General features: G+C 34.2%; 5 protein-coding genes across 7 annotated transcripts; 4 read left to right on the plus strand and 1 right to left on the minus strand.

Moving 5' to 3' along the window:
- Positions 1–572: 572 nt before the first annotated feature.
- Positions 573–2,063, plus strand: LOC124636572. 2 transcript variants are annotated; one of them, XM_047172710.1, is made up of 5 exons: positions 573–728; positions 992–1,159; positions 1,449–1,569; positions 1,660–1,788; positions 1,966–2,063. In XM_047172710.1, exons 1-4 carry the CDS (start codon positions 663–665, stop codon positions 1,749–1,751), a joined length of 447 nt encoding a protein of 148 aa, XP_047028666.1. In that variant the 5' UTR covers positions 573–662; the 3' UTR covers positions 1,752–1,788; positions 1,966–2,063. The 2 variants fall into 2 exon arrangements, with proteins under 2 accessions (XP_047028666.1, XP_047028667.1); XM_047172711.1 differs by having other exon boundaries at positions 1,970–2,063.
- Positions 2,064–2,837: 774 nt separating this feature from the next.
- Positions 2,838–4,697, plus strand: LOC124636571 (general odorant-binding protein 69a-like). Its single transcript, XM_047172709.1, has 5 exons — positions 2,838–2,924; positions 3,008–3,184; positions 3,534–3,651; positions 4,152–4,237; positions 4,570–4,697. Exons 1-5 carry the CDS (start codon positions 2,853–2,855, stop codon positions 4,591–4,593), a joined length of 477 nt encoding a protein of 158 aa, XP_047028665.1. The 5' UTR covers positions 2,838–2,852; the 3' UTR covers positions 4,594–4,697.
- Positions 4,698–6,612: 1,915 nt separating this feature from the next.
- On the minus strand, positions 6,613–8,295 carry LOC124636279 (general odorant-binding protein 69a-like). 2 transcript variants are annotated; one of them, XM_047172311.1, is made up of 5 exons: positions 8,170–8,295; positions 7,705–7,881; positions 7,249–7,363; positions 6,907–6,992; positions 6,613–6,785 (listed from the first exon to the last, which is right to left on the minus strand). In XM_047172311.1, the coding sequence occupies exons 1-5, from the start codon at positions 8,224–8,226 to the stop codon at positions 6,762–6,764; spliced, it is 459 nt and encodes a 152-aa protein (XP_047028267.1). In that variant the 5' UTR covers positions 8,227–8,295; the 3' UTR covers positions 6,613–6,761. The 2 variants fall into 2 exon arrangements, with proteins under 2 accessions (XP_047028267.1, XP_047028266.1); XM_047172310.1 differs by having other exon boundaries at positions 8,083–8,241.
- Positions 8,296–10,564: 2,269 nt separating this feature from the next.
- LOC124636659 lies at positions 10,565–16,588 on the plus strand. The gene is made up of 9 exons (XM_047172820.1): positions 10,565–10,839; positions 10,967–11,137; positions 11,480–11,594; positions 11,856–11,941; positions 15,448–15,516; positions 15,712–15,882; positions 15,977–16,091; positions 16,188–16,273; positions 16,494–16,588. The coding sequence occupies exons 1-9, from the start codon at positions 10,780–10,782 to the stop codon at positions 16,503–16,505; spliced, it is 885 nt and encodes a 294-aa protein (XP_047028776.1). The 5' UTR covers positions 10,565–10,779; the 3' UTR covers positions 16,506–16,588.
- A 1,937-nt stretch (positions 16,589–18,525) lies between these two features.
- LOC124636660 lies at positions 18,526–25,064 on the plus strand. The gene is made up of 10 exons (XM_047172821.1): positions 18,526–18,685; positions 18,874–19,044; positions 19,384–19,498; positions 19,932–20,017; positions 22,799–22,864; positions 23,022–23,192; positions 23,411–23,525; positions 23,846–23,931; positions 24,446–24,532; positions 24,928–25,064. Exons 1-9 carry the CDS (start codon positions 18,626–18,628, stop codon positions 24,455–24,457), a joined length of 882 nt encoding a protein of 293 aa, XP_047028777.1. The 5' UTR covers positions 18,526–18,625; the 3' UTR covers positions 24,458–24,532; positions 24,928–25,064.
- The last annotated feature ends 27 nt before the right edge of the window (positions 25,065–25,091 follow it).

Raw genomic sequence — 25,091 nt, forward strand, 5'->3', positions numbered from 1 at the left:
AATTAAAGAAAAAGTACTTATAGTAAGAATAGGTTTGTTTTAAATGAGTTGTTATATGTTATATGCACTGGTACTAGTAGCATGTAAACAAATCAAGCAATTAGGTTTATTTAATCACCATTTTTAAGCTAATAAGAAAACGCACAACAATGTACTTTCTAAGTATACTTAGACACCAATGGCTGATAAAAAAGGTGAAGGAAAACATCTCGAGGAAACCTGGACTATACAGTCTGAAATCACTAACCCGCATTGAGCAAGCGTGGTGATTAATGCTCAATCCTTCTCCATGTGAGAGGAGGCCTGTGCCCAGCAGTGGGACGATAAAAAAAAAGGCTGTAACAGTAACAGTAAGAAAACGCACTTTGTAGGAACACTTAAACTATTATTATAGAACAGTTATCTATTTTATACAGCAGCCATAATTTGTGCTATGTACAAAATCGCTATTAAATACACTGGTTCGAACTTGACACACTAACATTGTCCTCTATTGTTGTTAATATAAAAAATATTAAAAAGGTAATAATCTCGCCATGAAATTACGTACCCGCCCACATATTACCTATATGACGTTCCTCACGTAAACTAAACATATATAAAAACGGTGCCTGAAGCTTTATACTGAATGTTTTTCAGTATTTACATACTTACATTAAAAAATGTGCAAATTCAGTGTTGTGTTCCTATATTCAGCCGTGATGGCTGTCAATATTTGGAGTGCTTGTGTAAGTATTTTTGATAAACTTATTGAGTGATGATTTATTGACTACTGTGCATGTAAAAAGAAACGCAAACAATTGAAACGGGGAGAAAAGAAAAATCTGAAACACTAAGACTGTTGATTTTTCAGTCGGAAGACTATATACACAATAAATTAAGTTACCTATCCTACTACCAGATGAAATAAATTAAACTTTTTGACGAAACATAGTTCCTGTAACAATTAAAAAAATTTTATGTTGTAGAATAAAATATAATGACTTTTCAGTGCATTAGTGAGGAAGATAAAGCAGCCATCATAACAGCGATAGCACCCCTCGCACAGAACTGCGGCTCTGAATGTGGACTTGATAACGATGACTTCGAGAAGTACAAAGAGGATGGGTCAGACATGGACCCCTGTTTTAAAGCTTGCTTGATGACGCAGATGGGAGTTGTGAGTACAAAATGTGATGGAACCTGAATGATGGACTAATATAAAATATTTCCCGTGATATCAATAGGAATAAAAACTATCAGATAAATCGAGAGAAGTACAGATAATAAACAACGACTTTATTCTGTTAATTCCGTTATATAAAACACTCAATCATTCTTCATTTCATTGAGTTAGCATTAATTTTAAGAAATGCATCAATCAACCATATCCATTGGAAAGTCTGCATAGCAAAGTCAAGTCAGGTCCACTAGATGTAAAACTGACAACATGACACATATATTTTCAGTTGGACAAAGAAGGAAAGTACGATGGCAAAGGATTACATAAAGCAATGGAAGAGGCAGATTATCCGGGAGACAAAGACGACGCTCAGAAATTCTTAGATGAATTGGATAGGTGTTTTGATGGTAAACATGCGTTATTTATAAGTGTTGATACATTGATAAAATTGAATTGAAAAAAGTAGGAGAGATATTTAAAGCATGTTTTGTTTGCAGCTAAAGGAGACAATAGTGGTAGCGATGAAGAAGCTAAGATGAAGAGAGCAGATGTCCTATTCCAATGTATGCAAGATATGAAAGAGAAGTAGTTGAAGAAACGGTGTAACCACTGTTACAGTTGCTGTCGTAAGTATGGCTATGTAGGAAAAACTTAATGAAATTAAAATGAATGAAAGAAGCACAAATTATAGACTGGTTATAAGCAAGCAGGTCTACTACTTTTATTCTCGTAACTAACTCTAGGAATAATAAGTCACTTCCTGCTGATGAAAATGTTCGAGTTATTTTTAAAATTCTTTTCAGCCAGATTAACACAGTAGAGCCGTATCGACCGTCTAGCAGAATTGGTATCCTTACCTATTATGTAACTTCCTATAAATACATTATTATATGCCATTACAGATTTTTTATTTTCATCAAATACGCCTGAAATATCAACTTGCAGATTTAACACAAGATTTTAATTTACTAAACGATTTAACGTGTTGTAATAATTATCAAGTTTGATAGATTTTTACGATTTGATTAGGTGATGACCACATAGACTTTGATTGTTGCAGCGACCTAGAACTTAAAATGATTAATATTTAATTTCCCTTTAGAAAAATATATCCATCTAAACAAATTACAAGGTTTTTGCAAAATGTATGACAACATAGTTGGAAGAGGTTAGGCAGATGATGATGATGATATCACAAATAACTACAGGTGTAGACAAGGCAGATAAGCTCTTGACAAAATAGTGAAAAAAATAAAATCTTCAATGCTTATAGGATTATCAATGACCACGATACAATAACAAATGAAGTACTAGTAACCAGTTACCAATTATCTAATTGGTCTCACAGTGAAATCAGATCTAGCTTCGCCATACTATCAATTGTTCAAACCTTAGGGCGGACTTCCGTACGAAATCGAAGGTTGGGGCTTGCCAAAATAGTCATTCATAAAATTCAGCTGTTTCATCATGGATTTGTATCTATTTGGTATAAATAAGGGAAATAGTTTTGAAATAGTCATTGGAGTTTGGGTTTGGGTTCTTTTATCACAATTTTTAAGCGATTAAGTCATAGCATATTTAAGAGAAAAATTATTACCAAATTGAATAGTGCCTGAAGTATTGCTGTAAAGGCTTTTTTCATAAAGGAGTTTTTTGTTTATTTTGATTGCAACAATCCTCGCTGGTGATAATGCATACATCAATGGATATTATTCGTATCGCATACGTTATGTTATTTTGTTTTATAATTAAACAAGTTTCTGTAAGTAATATCACAATTATTCCTTTTTTGCTCAATTTTCATGCAATTGTTTTTCTGTGCCCTAAAATATAATTTTCTTTCAGGCAATATCGGACGCACAAAAGTCTGGCATACAAAAAGAGTTAATAAGCGTTGGTATAAAATGCATAAAGGATCATCCTCTATCACTGTCTGATATAAGGGCGTTCAAGAATAAAATGATGCCCAATGGGAACGATGCTAAATGTTTCGCTGCCTGTTTGTTCAAGAAGGTTGGAGTGGTAAGTTTCTTCTTTACTAACCTAACTCGAACACTCACTTCTGGAAGCTTTAGAATAATTTCGAGCTGCTAATTGCTATACAGGGGTCTTTTTCGTTTGGAATATTGATAGACATTAGACTACTAGCCTACTTGACTAGTAGCGGCAATCCACTCTGAGGAAGTGTGGTTGGTGATTAACGCTCTTTACTTCTCCGTATGCCCAGAAAATGATAGCAAAAAGCTTGACGATATTGCTGTTTACAATAGGGACACTATCTTGGTATCAACCAAGACGTCAAGGATGGAAATTTAAATATTCCAAATGGCTTTATTCAGTGTGTTTGTTCTTAATAGACTTATACTTTTAGATGGACGATATGGGAATGATTTCACCAGCTAAAGCTCGGGAGAATGCCATGAAGGTGTTCCATGGTAATGAAGAACATCTGAAGAACGTTGATGAAATTATGAATAAATGTTCCTCAGGCAAGTACCTAACGCATGAATAAAACTTGTTTAAAAGTCGGTTTTGAATAGTAACACCAATAAGTGTACTCATTATAAGTTAATTTTGATGATGTAATATTTAAAAGTATCCTTCTTAGGCTCATCAAGCTCTAACCCTGGATGCTTAAAAATTAAATGAAGGAAATGTACAGCAGAGCAGATTGAATTATCACTAGGCAGTTTCAATAAACCAGTCAGCATACAACATAGTTGTAAATCATTAATTTATGAGAATGTTTCCTATTCAATGTCACATACTTCTGCTATTAATTATTATAAATAACAAATAAATTCTTAACAGCGTTATGTAGATACATAATAAAATTGCATAATGTTGGCAATAACTTGTATAATTAATAATATATAGGTACTTATCTTTCTGCCTATTACTTCAATCAGTACCTCTCCTAACACTTTTCTTATGGTTTGAATTTCCATGAACTATTTAAATAAATATTTTAATTAAATTCTGTTTACAGTAAATCAACAAAAAACAGGGGACGGACAAAAAGGCTGTGACAGAGCCAAGCTTGCATTTGGATGTTTTGTAGAAAATGCTCCTAAGGTAAGTTTTTAAATAACCTAGATGTACATGAATGTGTATATATACTTCCTCTTCATCCGCTGTAATATTAAGTACTTTGTTTCTATTTTTAAGACCTCGACAATGTAGTTACTTACCAGCCTTACACTTTGACTATGCTTGGGAATACACAGAATTGAGTTGTCCTTGAAAATGGACATACAACAGCAGATTTTCAGAAACATTGAATTTAAGTGCCAATCGTTTTTGCAACCAAAACAGGTTCTAGTTTCTTACTAGACTGACAATGTTTTTGCATTTTTTTCTGGAAGATCAATCCAGTGATTTAATTCTTGTTTTTGTGATTTTTTCAGTTCGGATTCGATTTTGATTTCTGATGAAACATAATTTCGAGAATATTCGAAGGCAGTTAAAAGTTTGTTCATCTATGTGTTATTTATAACTTGTTGCTAAGAGCTAAAAATAAATCGTTTGAAACGGACCAGTTTTTTTATTTGGCAGTCTCGCCTTGTTTGTATCAACTTAGATAATTAATAGTATGAAGGTTTGTGGTTTGAGAATTTTATTTTGTATTATAGTTCATGGTCGTTTATATATTGATTGATGCCTATTATGTATGTAAATGAAAAAATAAAATTTTATAAGAATATGAAGGGTTGTAGGGAGCTCTGGATTCGCCACGCCTTATCTCAATTTTTCTATATTAAATGAAGAGCGGCACACATGCACATTTTAGGTGATTGCCTAACCAATCTATACAACATCTATCGTAAATTGATACTAGTTATTGTTACAATAAAATATAATAATAAAAGTATCTGAAGGCCATTGCAGTTACCCCCTAGTCACGATGAATGTGCAATATTTTAAAGAGCGCATTATAAATACATTTTTATTTGAACCAGTTGTAACAGGTTTGCACTAGCGCCATACTCGCCTGCAGTTTTATTTTTCTATACCTACAAATATCATACAAAGGTTTTTTATTTGTTTGTGCCCGAAAGGCTTTGGAACTATTGAACCGATTAAAATATTTTTAATGTTGAGAAGCTTCACTATCCCTTTCCTATATTTTATCCGGATAGGTATGGTAAGTTATTTCCTCGAGATGCGGGAAACAGCTAGTTATTCATGTTATTATTGCAGGCCAAAGTTGTTGGTAAAAGAAAATAGTTATTGCCAAGTAACATACAAATGGTATATAATTTTTTTTACACATATTATACGCAACTGCATCTATGGCTCGCTTTTAACTATTTCGCTGACTAGAAAAAGTGAGATTTAATTTATTTATTTATTTATTTAATAGTTTTGTACACATAAAAACACAAAGAAGAATAAATAATAGAAACAATTGTACAAGGGCAGCTTATCTCTAAAGAAATTTCTACCAGCAGGCCCGTTATGGGAGAGTTAGAATAAAAGAGATAGGTACAGATAGACAGTGTAAAAAGAAATAAGATATAACCAATATATAATCACTAACATAAACTACTTAAATACATATATATAAATATACATACAATAAATACTATATGCATCTATGACAGAGAGGAAAGATAGTGTTCTTTCAACTTTAATTTTTCAACTTTAATTCTTTAGTTTGAGTTAAACTCAAACCATAATTACTCGTTCCGGCTGCTGAGAGATTTTAAGGCAATTTGCCTAAAAACCTGCGTAAAAAGTAAAAAAACCCGGAGAAACCAAAAAGTTGTTTTTATGTAACTATAAACTACTCTAGGTAAGTACTACATATTGTATTTTCTTGTGTCCATTTACAAGAAAAAATTTTGGTAATCTAGAACGTACAGGTATTGTTAGAGACTTTAATTTCGTTTTTTTTTTATAAGTTGTTTGTTTTCATGAGTCATCGTAGAGAATTTAAGGTAGGTATAGTAAGCTTTTTATTTATATTATTCTGAGAATAGCTAAAATAAATTGGTTCAGGATTGCCTCTATTTTTAGACAGTTGTATTCCAACGTGTCTCATTAAGCATAGATGTTTCGCCAACGTTCCATTTTGATATGTCTAAAAATGCCAACATCATCTGTCTATATAATGTTGACAATTATATTATGATTTTTGGTGGTTCTTGTTGTGTTGCTTTTCTGAAAAAGTGTGCCTTGTTTTGATGAAGGTCTAAATGATAATTCAAAATTATTATTATAAAATTGTAACAGACAATTAATAAAGAGCAATAAGCAAGATTCAGCATAATAGTCGCTTCCAGTATTTTCTCATTATTCAATTATTTATTTTCTGCCGATTGACAGTCTTTGCTGTCTCTTTAAAATCATAAAGGAATGATCTGTACAGAATATCAACTTTTTTAAGAATAATAAAAACTAGCTGAGAAGTATAGCGTATTTCATAGTTAATAAAGGATACAACAATATTATTTGAATAATAACTTTAATAATGAAATATACATTTAAATAAATCTAACAATAAGTCCGCAATTCACTCTAAACTAATAATATAATATACGGCATTCAGGAGTAATGTGCCTTAATTTACATTCGATCCTCCGCCCATCTTCTTCTCTTAAAAGTCGATGTCAAATCCGAGCTATAAAAAAATGAGATTATAATGGTAAGTGCACAATAGAAAAACAATGAACGACATGGTAAGAAGTTAGTAGAAAAACATTAACACATAGGTACAGTAAATAAAACTATGTTCTACACACCTGTTTAATGTTCTTGATAAAGCAATTGTAAGCCAATTTAGCACGGTCGCAACCCTTTTCTCCATCAGAGACTTCTTCGTCATTTACTGTAAAATAAATTATTTAAGTATGTATTAAATATATAGTATGTAAAATCCTGCTCCCAAGCCTTGACTTATTGTCTTGAGTAAATTAACGCTATATATTTTTTTCTTAACATTTTATGTCATAGGTTGCCGCAACGTAATGCCTGATTCCATAATTAAGTATGTATACAATTATGTCGAAACTCGAAAGGTGTCTTCGAATTTTCTTTCGAAGTTACTATTAAGATAATTTTAACATTCTAGCGACTTGACTTACCGGCGGCACAAGTGGTCAGAAAAGCTTCAATGTTCTTTATTTCTTCTTCGTCTTCAAACACCTTCTTAGCATTTTCCAAGGCTGTTAGATGTGATAATTTTCCTTCATCGTCGATCTGTAAAAAGTATGAATATAAATAAAAACATAGATAAGTCTGAAAGAGAAAGAGATCATACACTGAAAGAGATCATACACTGAAAGAGACTTTGGTGATGTTATTTTCATAAGATTGTGATGATCGATGTATTAGAAACAATAAAGCCAAAATTTTGGTACTTTCTTGATAATTTCTGTGACAATTTGTCATTCATGGTTTATATATCTCTTTTTTACTAGTTTCAAGTGTCCCGCACTTTGTTTATTCTCAAGTGTCTCTGTCTGATCATTCATTTGAAACTAACACTTATATGCATCTAAATCAAATTAGTTATAACGTTATTCAGTTTTTCAACTCACCAGTCCAAGTTTGTTGAAGATGCAAGCAGTGAAGCAACCAGCATTTTCACCTTCAGGAAATACTTTGCTCTTGAAAGATGCCACATCGTCAATTGAGATGGGATGATCTTTCAAACACTCTGCTCCCACAGTCAAAAACTTGGTTTGTATTTGACTTTTTAGGTCATCACTTATGGCCTGAAAACAAAGGATATAAAAAATAGTTTTATTTTTCTGCTTTTTAATGCTTTAACGCTGCTTTTAATGAGTACTATTTGGTTATTGTAAACTCGCAACCGTCAGCGGTTTCACAAGCGTCCCGTGGAAACTACTCTGCGCACCCAAATAAAAAGCTCTCTTCGATAAGTGGCCTTTAAAAACTGAAATGAATTTCCAAACCCGTTTCGTAATTCCTGAGCTTAGCACGTTCAAGCAAACTAACAAACTCTTCAGCTTTAAAATATTAGTAGGCAAACAATTTCTTACTAATGCGCTTTTGAACAGAGCCAAGACAGCGAAAGACACAAGAGTCTGAGCAAACATGTTGAAAAGTCTTAAGGGATAATTCACAATGAAATTCAACTTGAAAATGTGATGTCTACCAAGACGTTTGGTGGGTTTTATACTAAAACAAAGGAATACAAGCAAACCCAATATCCTGTAAAGCAGACAGACCTTCGATACGGAGACAAATCAATTACATCTTCATTACAATACAAATGCTAACAATGAACAAGTTTCCGTTCAACAATGACATGAGGCGTATTCGAGTGACTATTTGTTAGACTCTGGCTATCCATTGCAGTTTTGAATACAGACCTACATAACAAATAATAAGGACCACTCGAAACAATCATAGTTTGGTTGTCCTAATTTTAGAAAGGCGTATCTTTCTATTTTCATCTTTGTCAGGTAAGGGTGCTATTGAAAAATACCACGGTAGCATGATGATGGAGTCCAATTGCTATCAGAGAGAGCAGTTCAAGTCTACATATACACATAAGTTGTTTTTTTCACATGGCTAGACTCCTAGAGCATGTTATGAATCATAGCAAGTAGTTAGCAACAAAAACCGGAAAATCTAGCATAACAGACTGCACTGATAATATCTTTTCCCGCACTTTAGACTTTGTAACGCATAAACATTGCAATTATGCGAGTTCTATTGTTTTTTCTACAGCATTAGGTACCTTATTGCATGCTTTGTGTGATTTCATTGAAAAAGACACAGTCAAATATTCATGAGTCCAAATTTCGTATTATTATTTTAAGGAGGAAGAAGAAAATTTTTGGCAAAATGATGACGAGTATCGGGCAATAATGCATTTATGCATCGCGTAATTCTGCATGTCCCTGGACTGATAACTGTAACTAAAAACATATTTAGCTCCATAATTCCCTAAGGATCGTGACGTATTTGTTGATAGCCGTTATCACCTTAAAATGCGGAAAAATCGACGATTAGAAAAAATACACGCTGAGAACATTTTAAAACTTAAAAAGATTTGTTTAATTAAAAGTGTTAACGACAGTGATTCCTGAATAGTTTTTTACTATGACATAAGCTTACTGAGGAACTTTGAACACAAATGATTACGTAACCATAAAAAATGGGTTAGTTTACAGTATGCTAATCATACGATCGAGATTGAGTCACTTATTAGAAGTTTTTGCTTGAAGCTCAAAACATGGACTTTGTATCCGTGTAATTATAACATGTTGGATTTTCCTCGACCGTTTTGCTATTCTTAGTTTTCTTAGAAGATAACGATTGGACTCTGTACTGTTATGATTTTCTGAACCTTGAGCCAATCCTTTTAACTATGCAGGTTTTCCCCTAGCACGCCAATGGGGGAACAAACATATTATTAAGAGAGTAATTTAAGGCAGTTCTAAACATGGACTTTGTGATGGTATAGATTAGGAATAAATTATTTGTGTATTTTGTTTTTTAAGTTGACAGGTAAGACTTACTGGCTTCTGACTGCCAAGGATGTTAAATGACAGCCGGGACCTAGAGTTTAAAGTACCCTACGAAAATCTGGAAATCAAAAAGGGCTGGAATAATAATACTGGCAGAATATGTGACCAAAAGGTAACACTCTAAAGAAGTATCACACGTGTGAGTCAGATATACGCGTCGAGTAGTCCGTAGGTTGAATGGCCTAAACGACAATTTTCCGTTTTATCGAATTTCCATATTACGTTTGTTTGTAGCACAATTTTTTATAATTGTATATGAAAATAGTAAAGTAAAACATTATTTATTTATCATTGTGGTGTTTAGATGAATCATAGGTATTATGGTACTTTGGAAAAAGCAAAAGGTCAAAGGTCAACAAGACAGGTCATATTTAGATCAAAAGAATCCGGATCAACAGTTGATATCGTAGTACCAAATTGAAGAGTTGGGGATGTTTTTATAGCTGTACTTATAATGTGATTTTAATGATACCACCCCCATCATCGTATTGAAAGTTGGTGTCATTGCAAATCATCTGATAATATCTCTATAATTTTTGTTTTGGTCATTATACCTATGGATATACTCATCAATAACAATTTTTGTACTGATAAGATCTTCGCCATGCAAATTGCTAGATCGTGAAAAGTTAATGTCTGTATCTATGAAAAATATATCGATCTTTTTCTTAAAATGAGGAACGTAATAAAACATTGATGTTATCCATATTTCGAATATTGTAATATTGTTATCCCTATTATACAAACGTCACACAATCACTGAACATTTAGATCACATTAGACAAGTGACGCAAATATAGTATACTTAGGAAAAACCATTTAATAAATTTTGTCTAATTTAATATAAATAACGTTATACACAAAAACTACTAAATTGTTCGTAAACGCTCTACACGTTTGGAACAATTATTAACATACGAATTATGACCTTTGTCCTCACGAGTTTAGTTTTTCTGTTTCCTGCTTTTGTACTTTGATCAAATTACAAGATTTTCATATATATATAGGTGGCGGATAATGATTATTTGCATACACAGTTCAGGCTTCGAAGGATCAAGAGATCAACATTATTATCATCCTCCTGTATAAGAGTACAAAGTCTAATAATACAACATGTCGAAATTCACTTGTTTTGTTTTGTGCGTTTTGGCTGTGAGCTTCTGCGAAGTTCGCGTAAGTATTTTAAAAAACATTTTTTTTTTCATAATTTTATTTTTCAATTTTTCAAAAAAATATTCATATTGCAAAATTACATTTCAATTAGATAAACTAATAGTACAATTATGATTTTCTTTTCTAGTCCAATGCACTGGAAAAGGCAGCTATCCGTGCGGCCGTGTACCCTCTAATAGTGGATTGTGCGAAAGAGCACGGCGTCACCCTGGAACAACTGAAAGCTGCCAAGGCTTCACACAGCGCTGAGGGTATCAACCCCTGTTTCCAGAGCTGCGTCTATAAGAAAACTGGAATCGTATGTTCTTTCTAACACTCTTTTTCCACTTTTTATAATGTCAATGATTAGAAGTACAGCTAATGATACAAATAACTTTATAATAGGAATCAATTATATATAGTATAGTGGTGGTGATAGGTCAGGTTATTTATAACTGAAACATATGTTTGTACAAAGAATATTGCAGCAATGAAAATTGCGCCATAAACTCATCCTAAGGTTGTCTGGAAGAGAGCTCTTAGCGATAAGACCACCCATTATGTCATCTACTTTAATTAGGACTAAGATCAAAAATACATAAATTGGTATACCCAATAAAGGATCTATTTCAATAATCAGCATATCAATGACTTATTGCAGTTTAATGACAACGGTGAATACGACGTCGCCAACGCTAAGACCAAGCTCCAGAAGTTCGTGACCGATGAAGACGAGTACGCAAGAATCGCTGAAGTTGGCAAGACATGCGCTGCAGGTAACTTTGTTCGTGTTAATTTTCAATAACCTAAATTATATTGAACAAGCTCCCGCGTCCTGAGGTAGCTGCTTCCCTTAGCAGCATGGTGACAAACACTATCCTGTCCTTCTTCAGGGTCTAAGCTATCCTCCCTCCCCTCTCATTTTCAGCTTACACCGTTCAGCCGTTCACATGTGATGGCATGACCAAATAATATTTTTAAATGAACCTATAGAATTAAAGAAACTTAGGACTAACTTTATAATCTAATTGTTTCAGTGAATGACAAGTCTGTGAGTGATGGAGCCGCTGGATGTGAGAGGGCTGCGCTGTTGACAGCTTGCTTCTTGGAGCACAGGGCTCAGGTACCTTCCTATATTTTGTACTGATTAATAAATAACGTTACCTGTAAGGGTGATTTTAAACCAGACAAGAGCATGCTTATTGTACCTCTACACAACGAAAGTATGCTCTGTGTTTTCTAACATTATAAACATTAGAAGTCGGTGAAGTAAAAAAGCGAAATAAATGTTCATCTTTTAGTTCTAGTTGTTTGTTCGCTTGATGTTATACACTTTAAAATTAATGATATACAGCGAACCTATTGTTTCTCTTAATTGTAGACTTTTTTCTATTATTCTAAAAAAACAATTGTAATGTCAGCTTGTACTCAATGTAAATTTTATTCGTTTCAGATCATCATCTAAACGGTCCTTCGACTCAACCCACATCCAGTGTGATCCACATATTTTTTTTGTTCCTATGTAAATATAAATTCAATAAAGCTGTTTTTGTTTATAAACGTTTTTGTTTTATTTGAGTAAGGTTTAAGTTCTATAAAGGGGTGAAAATTAAAAAGTGTTCTTCGCTTTTCTATTAATGGAAATTATATGCCAGTCCGTAAAATGAATGAATGACTAATAAGTTTTCTAACCCCTTGCATTACATAACACAATTTTAATAAACACCATATTTATTTTTCAACTAAATCTGTACATTATATTTTAAAATAAACTAAGTCTATATTTACAAAAAAAAAAAAAATACTTAAAACTAATAAAGGGCGTCGAAAATTTTATAAAATATTTTGTAGGTACCATACGGCCAAAATCTATAAAAAAACAATAATGTAAACAGTTAGAAAATAGTAACTTCTTAGAAATACTAATTGTTTGGAGATTTAATCTGAATTAACGCCAAAAACACAAGAAAATCACTCGTTTAAAAAATGACTATCTCTAGCACTTAAAAAAGAAATTAGTGTATAATATAAATGATGACTTATAAGTTTATAATAGACGGTCCGAAAAAAATATCCCTGTGCTGGAAGACTGTAAGAGGAAAAGGGGAGAAAATAAAATGGAAGGCAACCCTAACAAAATGCAAATGATGAAGAGATTCCTTGATTAAGAAAAATCTATAATTATTCAAATAAATATCAATATTAATTATCTAAACTCAATTATAGACAGTTTTTTTTGTGTGTTTGTTTGGCTAAAAAGCTTCAAAACTACTGAATGTATTTGTCAAAGTCAAAAGTCAGTTTGCGAAGAAGTTAATACGGGACGCGGGCGGAAGTTAATGAAGCTGCGTAAAACGCCAAGTTATTTAAAAAATAAAACATCTGTATTCAAAATCAGGGAGATTTATGTTTTTATTAAAGCGGTACCTTCTGTTTGTAAGTCGTGGTGGCCTAGTGGGTAAAGAACCAACCTCTCGAATATGGGATGTGGGTTCGATTCCAGGTCAGGCAAGTACCAATGCAACTCTTCTAAGTTTGTATGTACTTTCTAAGTAATCTTAGACACCAATCTATACTAATATTATAAAGAGGAAAACTTTGTTTGTTTGGTTGTAATGGATAAACTCAAAAACTACTGTACCGATTTTAAACATTCTTTCACCATTAGAAAGCTATATTATCTGCGAGTTACGTAGGCTATATTTTATCCCGGTGCGGGCAGTAGCTCTCACGGGACGCGGGTGAAACCGCGGGAAAACGACTATGTCTGATAAAAAAACATCTTGAGGAAACCTGGACTATAAAGCTGAAATCACCAACCCGCATTGAGCAAGCGTGGTGATTAATGCTCAATCCTTCTCCGTGTGAGAGGAGGCCTGTGCCCAGCAGTGGGACGATAAAAAGGCTGTAACAGTAACAGTAATCTTCTGAATGCAGATTGTTACGTAAGTACAGTTGCAGTTGATATGTTAAGTATCAATAAGACAGAGTTGAATGAAAGAGGTATGTTTAATCGGTAAGTATAATGAAAAAAAAAAAAAAAATAGAAAAAAGCTATTTTACGCAGTTACGTCGGGAATGGATAGATTCATAGGAAACTAGCAAAGTGACCAACCACACAACAAACATAGATTTTATAGAGTATGCAAAATCATCATTCATCTCCCGAGCCTTTTCCCAACTATGTCGGGTTCGGCATCCAGTCCAACCGGACGCATCTGCGTTCCAGTATTGTACAAGGGGCGACTGCTTATCTGACCTCCTCAATCCAGTTACCCGGGTAACTCAATATCCCTTGGTAAAGCTGATCGTAAGAACTGGTGGTAAGAAAGTCCTAAATAATTGTTCTAGATAATCCTACTAATGTTTTATATGAGAAAGTTTGTGAGAATGTATGTTGAAATATGGTATGTAGATAGGTGAATGATACTCTGGATTAACACATAGGCTATCAACACACTACGAGGACGAAGCCGCGAACGGAAGCATACATATACCTATCAATAACAGCAAAATTAGAATGATACCACTATGATGACTGTTGCTGAGAGCGGTTTAAAAATAAAAAATGTCCCGAAAAATCTGTAATGGCACACATCTGTTTTTTGGCATTTTTATGATTACGGATATAAAATACTAGGAGATACCATAAACTTTTTTCTAAATAGTTTCATTGATTTGACAAAAAAACGTTTCCAATTAACGCTATTAAATGATCTTTTAAACGATTTCGTTAAATGAATATTGTTCCAATGCCTGCCTGTCAGTCCAGCTCCAACTTCCTTGATTTTCTTCTATTATCTGAGGATTGGGTGAAGTTTTAAAGTCTATTTTGACAGAAATCGTTCAAAAGGAGACTTTATGTTCACATTGCACGTGTCCAATATGCTCGACATACCAGTCAGATTTCTACTTGCCAAAAACACTTAGAGCTTAAAAGCTTCCAAGCCATTGATTTAACAAAAGGATCTTTCACAAAGGGCCTAATTTGAATCCTATAAAAAACCACCATCCACCACCAGATCTACGTTTCCTGAACTTGACCGACTTGATAATGGAAAGCATTATATTCGCCCACAATGACCAATATAAACGAGAATCTAAATATAAAATGGTATGTATAAACAAACGCTGGAAGCAAGGGACAATAACTGTTGATTTAAAAGACAATAACATGGTAGGTATGCTTATGGTTGTCACGCTTTTTTAAGGAGAAGAAATAGCAACACTGACGACAACCAATACCTACAGGATAACTACTACGTAACACTCACTTACATTTAGTGTTCCCTATGTAGGTTGTTTATGGTGTCGCCTACAGTGAATGTAGTGTGTTGAATTAACAGCACTATGAAACGTAATTACCTTTACCTAGAAAAGATGCCAAAACAAAAACTGCTGAAATTACAAACACAAAGCAAGACAAGACAAAAGAGTCTCATCCATAAACTTCCGTAAAGGAATAATATGCTTGATAACCTTTGAACACATGTTTTTTTCGGTATTTTCCTGCGTAAGTACCAATATTTGTGAGTTCCAAAGTCCAAGAGTCTCATATAAATAGGCGACGGACTCCGAACACTGGCATACACACTTGAAGCTTCGAAGGATCAACAGTACAAAGTCTAACAGTACAACATGTCTAAGTTCACTTGCTTGCTTCTGTGCTTCGTGGCTGTGAGCCTGAGCAAAGTTCATGTAAGTTGGTTGCTGAAAATGTAGATAATTTTATTTTTAAATACATTTTAATATTTTATTTAAACATAAAATCTTCTAATATTTAAAATATTTTTTTACAAATTTCTGTAATTTTTGATGAAAGTTGATTAATCAATGATCAATCTTTTGACTGTTCATATACTGACCCGAATAATAATTATTTTTGGGTTCTAGGCCACGGAAGAGGAGAAGGAGGCTATCCGTGCGGCCGTGAGGCCTATCATGCAAGCATGCGGTAAGGAGCACGGAGTTACCCTGGATGACCTGAAGGCCGCTAAGGCTGCACACAGCGCTGATGGCATCAAGCCCTGCTTCCAGAGTTGTGTCTACAAGAAAGCTGGAATTGTAAGTTAGAACTTCCATCGCTATTACTTTGAACTTGAAATTGATTTAAGTTGACTTCATGAACTTTAATAATAAATATATCTTTATATTACAGTTCAACGACAATGGTGAATATGACATCGCCAACGCTAAGACCAAGCTCCAGAAGTTCGTGACCAATGATGAGGAGTACGCCAGAATCGCTGCCGTCGGCAAGACATGCGCTTCAGGTATGAAACTTAGTAAATTTTACCCTCTTGAACCATCATCCATATATATATTTTAATAATATTTGTTTAACTAATAATATCGTTCTTTGATTTCAGTGAATGACAAGCCTGTGAGCGATGGAGCCGCTGGATGCGACAGGGCCGCACTCTTGACAGCTTGCTTCTTGGAGCACAGGGCTGAGGTAAATATTGCACTTTACTTAAAACAATCTCACTTAAATTCTTTCTTAATGCAATTGGTCTCCCTCCCCATAAGAGACCCTTTTGGGCAACGTTCAATTGTTAAAAGCGACAGATCATTTCTTGCAATCCGATGTGTCAGATACGTGTTAGTTTCCAATTTCCATCAGCTTGTTATTCTAATGTTCCAGCAATAATCAATGTCAATTTCAATTGTTTCAGATCATCATCTAAATGCCTCAGCGAGATAACTAACACGCAGCCATCAATCTCTGTTCCTATGTATTAAGTTCAATAAATCCGTTTTATTTTATAAACTTCTGTTTTCTTTTGAAATGGTTATTACCCTAATGATAAATAGTTTTGATTAGTAGACTATGTTTCATATGTTTGTAACATGAGTGTTATGTACACCATCAGTAACGATGAAGCAGAGGACGATACTTAAAGGGCTGTACAGGGGGATAGTGTTAAAAATGTACTTGACCTAATAAGAAACTGGGTGTTTTTAACGAAAACCAAATGATCATCTAAATCTTGATTTCCTCGTTCGTAGTTTCTGCGTTCCTACATTTATGTAATATGCCTTTTGACTCAACGAAGATTGTGAACTATCAGTAATTTTTAAATCTATATTTTGTTTATCTCCGTCGATACTAGCAATAAACAAACGCATATAAGAGCAAATATTTTAAGGAGGTCAGATGACCATGAACGAGACTGTGAAGAAACATTCTTGAAAAGGTGTTAATGGAGTTTCTTGAAGGTTTTGAGGATCTACTTTATGGAAATGTTGGTACAACTACTGAGTGCTGTTTTTTTCATAGGTGTTAAATGAATAGAATATAAGTTTCAAGTAAAGTATTGGTCTGCAGCTTCATGGTTAAATTACTTTCTTTATGTTGTTTTAACAATGAGTTGTACCGCAATAATGTAAATGGTTTACTAGTGTCTGCAAACTTGATAGTGTTAATTTTTTTCTCATTCAGGAAGTTGTCATGCTCCACATTCCTAGTTGCTGGAGAGTTTCTTCGACCATTTCATCTTCCCAGCCAAAACCGGCCGTTTTTGGGAGCTGAAATTTGTACTATGCTTATTTTAAGGTAAAATATTAAAAAAGACAAGCTATTTGTCTGTATTTATATTTTCTGATTGCGTGAGCTTTCAGTGTTACTTTTCCAATTTAGTTCTACTTAAATATTTGAAAACAAAAAATGCGTTTTTTCTTCAATTATTCTTTGCTACCCCAAACATTTCTTAATCAAGACGTAAGGAGGTTCTAATTACGCTTACTTCTATGTTTAAATGATATTCGAAAACATGATAATATTATCATTGTAAATACAGTATTTAGCCTTTCATCTTCATCATCAACTGGTTTCTAGGCAAGGGCTCCTGGTACAATCTTACTTGCCATCTGGGACCATTACCTTTGAACACCTGTCAGCAAGATCTTATAATAAGTGTTTGAGGTAAGTCAGTAAAATCCCACGTTGAAGAAGAATTCAATGAATGTTTAACACAATGACTTGTGACAAACCGAGAGCTGGCAAGATTTTTGAGTGCGTATTTGAGACCAGCTTGGAGCCTATCCCATACCCCCAATACATTACTGGCCTGCAGACCTGGTTAGCAAATAGAAAAAGAAAAGAATTTGTCGTATCAAATGATCTATTTCTGATTACCCACAGAGAATTTTCCAAATTCTCATGTTTATTCAGATCTCTTCAGCCCAGCGTTCAGGAGCAAAATTAGCACTTTGGATTTCTTATAAGATTTTTAACACTTCGAAAACCTTAGAAAAAAAAGATTTCTCGAAAATTCTCCTTAAGAAATTGAGGCATTATGAGGTATCCTTTATTTGCACATAAACATATTTAATTTACACATAACTTACCAACAAAGGCATTTTTTTCAAATTCGATACCTGAACACATTTTATTTCATTTTATCCTAAATTGTCGAACAAAATAGTCATAAAATATATCCGTATTTACAATTCTAAGCATACTTAGTCGTCCCCAACTTAAAATAAAAAAAAAACCTAATTCTGAAATATCGAGGACTGGAAATAAATCATTTCTTTAACCCACGTCAGAACACTAACAGACTAATAAACTAACTGATGATAATTATGAAAAAAAAATACCATTTAAACAATGTCCAAGGTTCAAAAAGTTACGTGTACGAAAAAAATGAACTTTGACCATAGGTTATTTTTTGTATTATTTTTCCGCTTACCATAGTCTTAGTATACTACAGGATTTTTGATATAAATAGTCGACGGACCCCGAACAGTGGCATACACAGTTGAAGCTTCGAAGGATCAACAGTACAAAGTCTAACAGTACAACATGTCTAAGTTCACTTGCTTGCTTCTGTGCGTCGTGGCTGTGAGCTTGAGCAAAGTTCATGTAAGTTATTACAAGATATTTTTATTTAATCATATTTACTGAAATAATTTAAAAATATACAAAATTCAAAGTACATATGTATAAAGATATACCTACTACATAAAAAAAATAATGTTATAAAGATTTTAAATGTGAAGCTCTTGATCGCTAAATTAAAGATTACTCAAAATATTATTATTGGTTTCCAGGCCACAGAAGAGGAGAAGGAGGCTATCCGTGCGGCTGTGAGGCCTATTATGGAAGCATGCGGTAAGGAGCACGGAGTTACCCTGGATGACCTGAAGGCCGCTAAGGCTGCACACAGCGCTGACGGCATCAAGCCCTGCTTCCAGAGCTGTGTCTACAAGAAAGCTGGAATTGTAAGTCTAATATTATCATTATATCCTTGAACTAATACATTAATTAAAAAAGGTTTGATTCCTAATTTTGCTGGGAAATAATCAAATGTGCCCCTACCGTGGGCGTAGCATAAGGGAGTGTCAGAATCTTGCTGACTAAAAACCCACTATGTTCCTTCTTAAGCTCTTTGTATACTAGGGCCGAGGTAACTCTTTCCAACGATCCCACAGTCCCGGCAGGCTCTGGCCCCAATGTGACCCTGGGTTTGGAACAGGTTTGACCCTTCTTTACATATTATAATGATCACTAAGATCAAGTACTTGGTTTCTCTTTGGTTTATTTCTATATCATATACACAGTTCAACGACAACGGTGAATACGACATTGCCAACGCTAAGACCAAGCTCCAGAAGTTCGTGACCAATGATGAGGAGTACGCCAGAATTGCTGCCGTTGGCAAGACATGCGCTTCAGGTATGTTAAATATTTACGCTAATAAAGTAAATTGTAGTTTTGAATTAATTATAATCTGCTTAGCCTTTTCCAACTTCGGGATCGGCTTCGAGTCCAACAAAATTCGGTTGGGTACTACTATTTTACTCTCCCTATCTGACCTCCTCCACTCAACCTGGGCAGCTCGCTACCCATTGTTGGTACTCGTTATCTTTTACTTTTCGATCTGATTTAAAACGACTGCCAAAAATATTTGGATGACTGCTAGGCTCACCTATTCGTGTCTTCCGAAACACTTACAAATTCATCATGACAAGATAATCACCCAAATACTGAGCGACCGAGGCAAGCGTTGCTTAACGTTAAGATCGATGGATCGGTTTGGCTTTACCTTAGCCACACAAGCTGCTATAAATACAACGATATTAAAAATGCTTTCTCCTAATGTTTTCAGTGAATGACAAGCCTGTGACCGATGGAGCCGCTGGATGCGATAGGGCTGCGCTGTTGACCGCATGTTTCTTAGAACACAGGGCTCAGGTAAAACATCATTTTTTCTTTAGCATGTTAAAAGAAAGTCCCTAGAAGTATAAGGAACAAAATCGATAGAGTTCAATTTTATTCATTGTCATGTCATTAAAGAACCTGGAATTAAAAGTTCATTACTCGAGTGTTTACAACTTTTGTATTTTGTTTTTCATGACGATTTGTCAGCATGACGTATCTAACGTAACTTTCAATTGTTTTAGATTATCATCTAAATGCCGCGTCGAGATTACTCACGTTGATGCTGTCCGCTTGCTCACACAACTCCAATATTACTTACCTCTATAATATTGTAATGTTCGTTCCTTGTCATGAAATGTAATAAATCCGTTATACTTTTTAAAATCTTATTCTTTTTATTTCTTGTTAACCTGTACTTGCAATCTTACTAAGCATTCATAATCCAGTTATCCTGTAATTGGATTATTAATTTTAATTCAATCATTGTGTAAATATACCAATGAAACATTTTAATGGTCACTAAGGCCCAGCGCATACCGCTGGAAGCGCGTCTGAGCGCATTTGAAGACAACAATTTAATATAAACCTTAACTACCTTGACATATCTTGACATGTCAAATCTATTCTGTCGAAGAAAGCCTACTATACTCTAAATGATTACATAAACGATAAGAGTAGTTGGTCCTCATGTTAAACACCGGACAGCTTCAAGAGTTATCATTGATAGTTGATGTGATTTACTTTTATTTTATACGTGACATTTTCCATTTTGTATGTATACAGACAGATTATCACCATCGTACTGTTTTCACGATGAGTTGTTTCGCAATTTTGTAAATGGTTTACTAGCGACTGTAAAACTACTAGTATTAACTGTTTTCTTGTTATGTGGTTGCAAGTCGTCATGCTCCCTTAGACGGTATTGCTTGCGGTAGCGTCGGTGGTCGGGTTGCCTCCCTCCCTCAAAAATGTGCGAGGGGGGCGATGGCTGATCCTCGCGTTATGCTCGTGAACGGGTGCTGCTTGTGGTACCAGGTCGTCTTGCTGACTACATATTTTCTTGACTCGTAATATAATGTGTATGACTTTTGATTTGAACAGTAGTCCTAGTTCACCGTTTTCACTGTTTATGTTGTAAATTTTTTTTTTTTTATATATATATATAAAAACACGTCGTGTTTCACATGTCGCTGAGTGCGCCCTAAAACTATACCTATTTTCACTGAATGGAGGCATTATGTTCTCTCTTTTTTTTTCCGACATTTTTTTTTTTGTAGCTGCTTGAGTAATAGGTATGGGAAAGGTGTGTACTAGCTAACATGATTACATGTTTACTTGTTTTTTTTTTATACAAAATGTGTATAATTTTGAGTGATATTTTTATTTATTTTTTTGTATACGGTTCTTCAAACCATACAGACAGAATTGTGTTGCTGGGGAGTTTGTTCCACCACTTCTTCTTCCCAGCAAAAACACATAGGGAGTGGTGAAGGGCGGGCATTTTGGGGGCTGTCTTTTGTAGATTTGACGTTCAAAAAGTGCTGATTTTCAGCCTACTTTGAATAAATGTCTTTTGATTTTGATTTCATACGGTCTACTAAAGATGCGCGCGCATGCTCTTCGATGCTGTGATTTTGTAAACCGTATGTTGGATTTGAATCATCGTAAAATCCAGAAAAGTCTATAAATAGATGACTTATAATAATATTCTAGCCTCCATCATTAATCATTTGTCTGTCAAAAAGCTGTATCTAAAGGTAATTTTATACAGATTTTGTGATCCTGATTATAAAGACATCTGAATTTTACTCTTACATTTAAAATAATAATATTATTTATTATATGAAATAGTCATATTTCCTGATATAGAAGTAGGTACATAATTCCTATCAAATCCAATGTTGTTAAGCAACTTGTACTTATTAAAAGTGAATAATATAATATCCTACAGAAACTTTTGATTTTCTATCTATGGTTTTTAAAACTACAGTGTGAGAATAGCTCACTCAACGCTTCACATAAATCATGAACATACTTGATGTAATGCGTAGCCAATTATTGATTTGATTACCGACACTGATTAGCCTTAATTCCGATATGCTTGAAAACATTTCCCTAACAAGCAAAATTAGGCACCGTGACATAATAAACCAATTAGAATTGGTTTAAAATACAATTGGTATTGTACAAGCCGAAAATAGATCTCAGTGGCGTGCACTTGGAGAGGCCTATGTCCAGCAGTGGACTGCGATAGGCTGATGATGACAATTGGTATAGGGATAGGTATGGGATATTAACATAATCTTCCAATAGAAAGTTAAAAAAAACTAGGAGCCTTAAGAAAATTAAAAAAAACTGAATCCATGCTTACAATATTCCCATGTCTTAAAAAAGTTAGTTCTCGAGGAGAAAATTCATATTCAATGTGAACTTAATAAATTAACTCTGTTAACCATTAGAACCCATTCAGATGTTCGGCACATAGATTAACGATCCTCCAGGAGCGAAGATAGGCAATTTTTTATTCGGATGTTGGTCCTCTCGGGACCCGGGTAAAATGATGGGGAGCTGCTAGCACTCTTTGATTGCTATCTCCTTTGGCAAAGACAAAGACGAAAAATGCGACCTTTGTTCGCAAGATTTTTTGCAATCGCGGGAAACGGTTAAACCGTAAAGTACCGCGGTAGTGAGACGATAATGATAATTACTTCGTCAAATTACCTTACTACAGGAGATTCATATAAATAGGTGTTGGGCTACGAATAATGGCATACAGACTTCAGGTTTCAGAGGATTAGGAGTTCAGTTTAATAGTACAACATGTCTAAGTTTACTTTTTTCGTTTTGTGTGTTGTAGCTGTAAGCTTAACCAAGGTTCATGTAAGTTCTTCAAATTTTTATATTATCATGTTCGTATTTTTTAATACGAATTATAATGTGGTCATTTATATCATAGTCGAGTCCGACTTTACGTTCGAGTTTTTGAATTAAGTAAGAAAAGAAGGAAAAAGAAAGAACTCTATTGTTTATATTCCAGGCCAGTGATGAAGATAAAGCGAAGCTACATGAAGCCCTGAAGCCTCTTGTAGAGGAGTGCATGAAGGACCATGAAGTTAGTCTTGATGACCTAAAAGCTGCCAAGGAGGCACAAAGCGCAGACGGAGTCAAGCCCTGCTTCTTAGCTTGTGTGTACAAGAAAGCTGAAGTTGTAAGTAAAAACAAAATCCTCGACAATTTGTTTCTAACCGATTACTAAGTTTGCCTTGAATCTTTGAAACATTTTGAAATAGTTTATATAGCTGGCAATGACGATTTAGTTAATTTGATATCCATTACGTTAACTTATGAAGAAGACGTTAGCGCCAAAACTATATAAAAACTGAAAATAAGGTAAACAATTCATAAGATATATATAATTTATTACAGCTTAATGACAAAGGCGAATTCGATGCGGACCACGCTCTAGAAAAATTGAAAGAGTTTGTGAGTGATGAAGACGTTTTAGCAAAAGTCGCTGAAGTTGGAAACACCTGCAAAGCAGGTATGATAATTTATAAAGAATCTGGTAAAAATCCGTGGTTGAGTTAGAACGTATGTTCAGCAGTATCCCAAAAGTGGCATTTTAATAGCCTATAGTCATTTTGTAATTACTCGATGATCATTAGAGCTTAAGAATACAATTTTGTACAGTCAAACCAGTTGAGGTGGAAGCTATTGCTAAAGTATTTGGCAGAAGTTTACTGGAATAGAATGGAAAAGTAGTTATTTTTATAACTCGTACTAGCTGTACAAACAGTTGTAAAGTATAAATAATTCTAAGAGGTAATATTAATTTACTAAAGTTGATAAAAATGTTTTCAGTGAATGACAAGGCCGTGAGTGATGGAGATGCTGGTTGCGAGAGGGCCGCACTACTGACAGCATGCTTCTTGGAGCACAAAGCTGAGGTACATTTTTCATACAATTTTATTCCTTGCCAAACATTAATAAGATTCATTCTGCTTAAATCTTAAATCTAGTTAACACTTCAGTCTTCCCTCTCTGATATTTTAGGTGAAACCTATTAGGCCATTATTATTCCCATGGGGACACCACCACCATCATTAAACCCTGAAAATGGTTGCAGTGTTAATGCAAGTATGCGATATTCATGTTTTGGTTATTCACATATAGCACCGAGTACCGTCTACCGTGGCTGTCCACGGTGTAGTGTGATTGTTGCCTTAATATTGTGACGTTTGGATTTTATAATAAGCGACTAAAAGAAACAAAATTGAATCTCTGTAGTAAATTATCCTACCCGCTCCATATTTTCATATTAAAATGAGGCTTATAAGTCAATTCTGTACTTGGGTATTTTGCTGGTGGTGGTGCTTAGATGTGGTGTATGGGAATTTTTAGTGGCTAGGTTAGTAAACACAATTATATTGTTATATTTAATGTAACTTTCAATTGTTTCAGATACTCGTCTAAACGGATAACGGATTCAAGAGAAAGTTGGCTGCACTGATTGATTGTATACAGTTCTTTTTTATTTTTTAAATGTAATACAAGGTGTTGATTTGCATTTGTGCCATACTTCAGGAGGAGGGCATAAAATACGTAAATAATCGATTGGAATTACAGTTTACGGGAAATACTTAATATGCGGTGCTTTTTATGTCATTGTAATGTCATAGTATTTCAGAAATAATCCAATTTTATGAATGAAATTCATGAGTGATCGTTGCGAATGCTTTGTGTTTGCGTTTGTGTGAGGGCGCAGCACAGTTTTGAGGCCAGTAACACACGCGCCGAGTTTGAAAACGGGTAGGTGGCATTGACGAATTTCCGAAAAAAAATAAAATCAAAAATTTTCGTACCAATTTTCTTATTGATTTGGGTCGAGAATCATTAGCATAATTACGTCTTTGACTATGGCACGGATGCAAATCAACAGCTTGTATATTTGTTTGAATTTTATCAATTTTATTGTTTTATTCAAAATTGTTGGTATGTGTACCATTTTGTTCCCACATCTCTAAAATATTATGTGGAAAAAAATATTTTACATAAAGAAATTATTTTCTCTTTAAAAATAGGTTTAAGCGATTTTTTTCCAAACTTG

The sequence above is a fragment of the Helicoverpa zea genome, chromosome 14 (genome assembly GCF_022581195.2).
Source record: "Helicoverpa zea isolate HzStark_Cry1AcR chromosome 14, ilHelZeax1.1, whole genome shotgun sequence".
NCBI classification, from domain to species: Eukaryota; Metazoa; Arthropoda; class Insecta; order Lepidoptera; family Noctuidae; genus Helicoverpa; species Helicoverpa zea.